This window comes from Vigna unguiculata, unplaced genomic scaffold (genome assembly GCF_037176805.1).
Source record: "Vigna unguiculata cultivar grain cowpea cultivar isolate G323 ecotype 2 unplaced genomic scaffold, ASM3717680v1 ptg000297l, whole genome shotgun sequence".
Taxonomy (NCBI): domain Eukaryota; kingdom Viridiplantae; phylum Streptophyta; class Magnoliopsida; order Fabales; family Fabaceae; genus Vigna; species Vigna unguiculata.
The window spans coordinates 40,001-43,522 of NW_028196932.1; the positions used below are offsets into that span (position 1 = coordinate 40,001).

Here is a 3,522-nt window from a genome sequence, read left to right on the forward strand (position 1 = left end):
GTGGTTTTTTTTTATGCAAGACGAGTTAAATGGGAAAAGAAAGGTGGAGGTTGACCTGCTTTGTGACAGATGTGGAATGGAGCCTGAATCTACCATTCATGTTTTAAAGGGCTGCCCCTGGGCATCTGGCATTTGGCTACTCTGCCCATTAGCCCTTCATACTCAACAGATGCAGGCTCTCAACTTCTCAGATTGGGTGAAGGAGATGGGGAAGTGTCTTGATGAAGAGCAGCTGGAACTTATGCTAGTAGTTGCATGGGCTTTATGGAGTGATATAAATTTGCTGCTGTTCCAGGACATACAGAACTATCCTGTGGATGTGGTGAACAAAGCAATCAGCTTCTTCGAAGAGTATAAGAAGGAGAAGCTAAAAATAGTGCAAACACCTATAGGTTGGCAGGCCCCACCCCATGGTGTTTATAAGATGAATACTGATGCTGCAATTTTTAACCAGCCCAGCAAGGGATTGGCTGCTTGCTTCATCCCGCCCTTCCCTCACCTGTCCCACGTGCCATTGATTTAGATGAATTAGCTGTTGCCGTTGGCGCTCTTCTCTTTTCTAAAGCAAGGAATTTCCTTTCATTCATAAGTAACACAAGAATTTATCAAGGTTGCAGGCAAGGCTACTAGAGAAGGGGTGAAACCAGCCAAGGGCGGGCTCCAAGGCGACAATAGCAATCGAGTGGCCAAGCGTTGAAAGAGAGGGAGGGCTAGCGGCAAAAAAGAAGAAGAATAACATAAGTTATTGAGGGGAGATCTTTTCACTCTTTCTCGATGCAATAATAGTCAGTCTAGTGACTTCTTGATAGCATTGGTCTCGGAAAGCCCTCCCTCGGTACCGGGCTAAGGATAGAAGCGATTCCACCGGAGTGAAATTCCGTACTTATCCCAGCTCTCAAGGAAGATTGGAAGTAGGTACCTATGTCATGCTGAATTTCAAAGTAGTTTTGAGGTAATCGATGGCATATTGCCTAGAAGCGTCAAAGACAGTGATCTATTTCGGTGTCGATATCGGCTCTGTTCATCGACCTGACTCTGTTTATCTCCGACTCTTTGTCCCGATCCGGTAACTACACGGCTTATTGTGGTAAAAGAGAAAGTCAAACTCACAACTCTTTTTCCTTTTCTCGTGCACTTTCCTAAGGGCTACGTACTTCACTCCATTACCTTCTCGAACTCTGACACTTCTCTCATTGTTAAATTGATATCTAAGCCCCTAACTTTGGCAAAGACTACTCGCTCGCTTTAAAAGCAACTCCATTGAGTCCTGTCAGATCGTTTATATAGAACCTTTATTCATATATGACCTTAGAAAGGTTCTGAAAGAAGAGTTCCATTCGATTATCCGGGCTCATTGCCTAGTCCCTCTAAACTATCTAAAGCCTGGGGATTCTCCTTACCAGATGATCTCCAGCCTGCATTGTGCCCCTCTCGGATACCCGGTCGACGTCACTCTTACCTAGGTAGACTGGCTATCCAACTGAATCGAGAGCCCAGCTCCCACTACTTCTTCGTAAGTGAGGTGAGGTACTTCTTTTGAATAGGCAGGGTTGTTCTAGGACAAGTGACGATGCTGACACCAAGGTTGCTTGCAAAGCATCGGATATGCGAAAGAGGGAGAATGTGCTACATCGGATATTGCTGTAGTTTATGAAAGAGCTGTAGTTGATGCTAAAGCATCGGTTACGAATGACCCAATCTATCTATGGTAACCACCCTTACTTTTAGTAGATGGAGATGCGCACCTAGGAAAGACGGATGAAAGAGAACCTGCCCTAAGAGATTGGCATAGGCCTGTGGGCCCGCTGCGGTAGAAGGCCTTTGCTGGCCTGTCGATCTATCCTGATTCACTTACTTACGCTATTTCTGACTAGAGAGAGGGCTTAGATCGGAGAGGAGCAGCTCTTTTCTTTTTCACATAAAGCAGTGATGAATGGGACGGAGCTGCTACAATCAATAGCTTCAGCTGCTTTATGTATTGGAGCAGAGGTGGCAGTTAGCAGCAGGAACAGGACCAGCAACTAGGGTTGTTCACAGAGCAGCCGTCTTTCCCTCTCAAGCGGAGAAGACATCAAAAGAATCTTTATCTATGGCTCTACCAGGGAATCCTAGTTAGTTATAGGGTTCTGAACCAGAGCAGAGATAGGAAAAAGCATATCCTATGTATACTGAACCTGAGCTTGCTTACCATAGGACTGCTATTGGATAGGTTTACCTTTTTTCTCCAACTCGCTTATTATAGTGGGAAGCTCGGCTGGTAAGGGATTCTATTAGGATAGGACTCCAACTGTAAGAACTGGCCTTAGTACTGCAGCAATTGGAAGGAGAACTGAAAAGACCTTCGACCATTTCATTTGGTAGCACGTTTAGCTCGTTATGGAACGTATTGTTAGAACTAGAAGTGTTCTTAGTCCAGGTAAGAGTCCAATGCTAGATTAATAATGTAAAATATGATATATCCTCAGGTATTTAATTGCTTGTTTGATAGAATAAGAAAGAAGTCTGTTTCCTATTGATAGTGGCACTCCCACAGGCTGGCGGGGAACTCCCATATGGATGGAGAAGAATTCATATATAGGCTATAGGCTTGAAAAGAGTGCTAGCTTTCGTTAGGCCTTTCTTTTCCTAAAGATAGGATCCCACCTTCCCTCATTCTGAGCAAGAACATCTTATTCAATTCAACAAGTGCTACCCACTAATCTAATCTCAGTCGAATGCTCCTTAAGTTTAAGGTTCTAGGGACTCCACCAGGGCACGGGAACAAAGGCAAGAGGAGCCGAGAGTCGGGAAAACTCCTTAATTAATAAGTTAATGCGGATCCGGAAGTCACTTCGTTCCCCAGCCCAGACTTCTTTTCCTTCTAGGCTTCCAGTAGCCCTTCCTTCACCAAGAGAAACCCTAGGAGAAGACCATGCTACCATAGAGAAGGGAAAGCCCACCTCGGAATTTGACCATGAGTTCACAGCTTAGGATCAGAAGGAACCCATCCCGTCTTTCATTAAAGCAATGGTCTACGACTCCGCTGCTTGCTTAGGATAGGAGAGCTCCTTTGTTATTTTTGTTCTACCGTTAAGAGAAGGATCACAAGCCCTAGTCCCAAGCTAAACAGCATATTTCTTCATCTGCACCGGAAAGGGATTCATGAGCAAGAGCTTCTTTTTAAGCTTCTTCAACAAAAGCAATTCTCTCTCCTTCCGTACCTGTTCAGCCGTGAACCACTTGGCTTCTGTGGCGAGAACATTTCCCACCCTACTCTGTAGAGAGAGCTTTTTCCCTCTTCTTCGGGCTCTCTTTTGGCCGGTCTTCGGTTAACACCGGCTGTCGATCAGGAATGAGGTCGTCGATCTCCAACTCAACCTCAGGTTCAGCCGCCTCATCCAAGATGGAGGGCTCTTTCAATCTCAGCTGATCAACATTGAAGACGGGGTGGGTGGCGGGCAGTTCTAGTTTGAACGCATTCTCCCCTTCCTTCTCTTGCAGAGTGAATGGTCCCGCAATGGTTTAAGCTTGCGGTTGGTACCC

At 45.5% G+C, this 3,522-nt stretch overlaps 1 protein-coding gene across 1 annotated transcript; it reads left to right on the forward strand.

Moving 5' to 3' along the window:
- Positions 1-76: 76 nt before the first annotated feature.
- Positions 77-523, forward strand: LOC146874379 (uncharacterized). The gene has a single exon (XM_085669641.1). It carries the CDS (start codon positions 77-79, stop codon positions 521-523), a length of 447 nt encoding a protein of 148 aa, XP_085525767.1.
- The last annotated feature ends 2,999 nt before the right edge of the window (positions 524-3,522 follow it).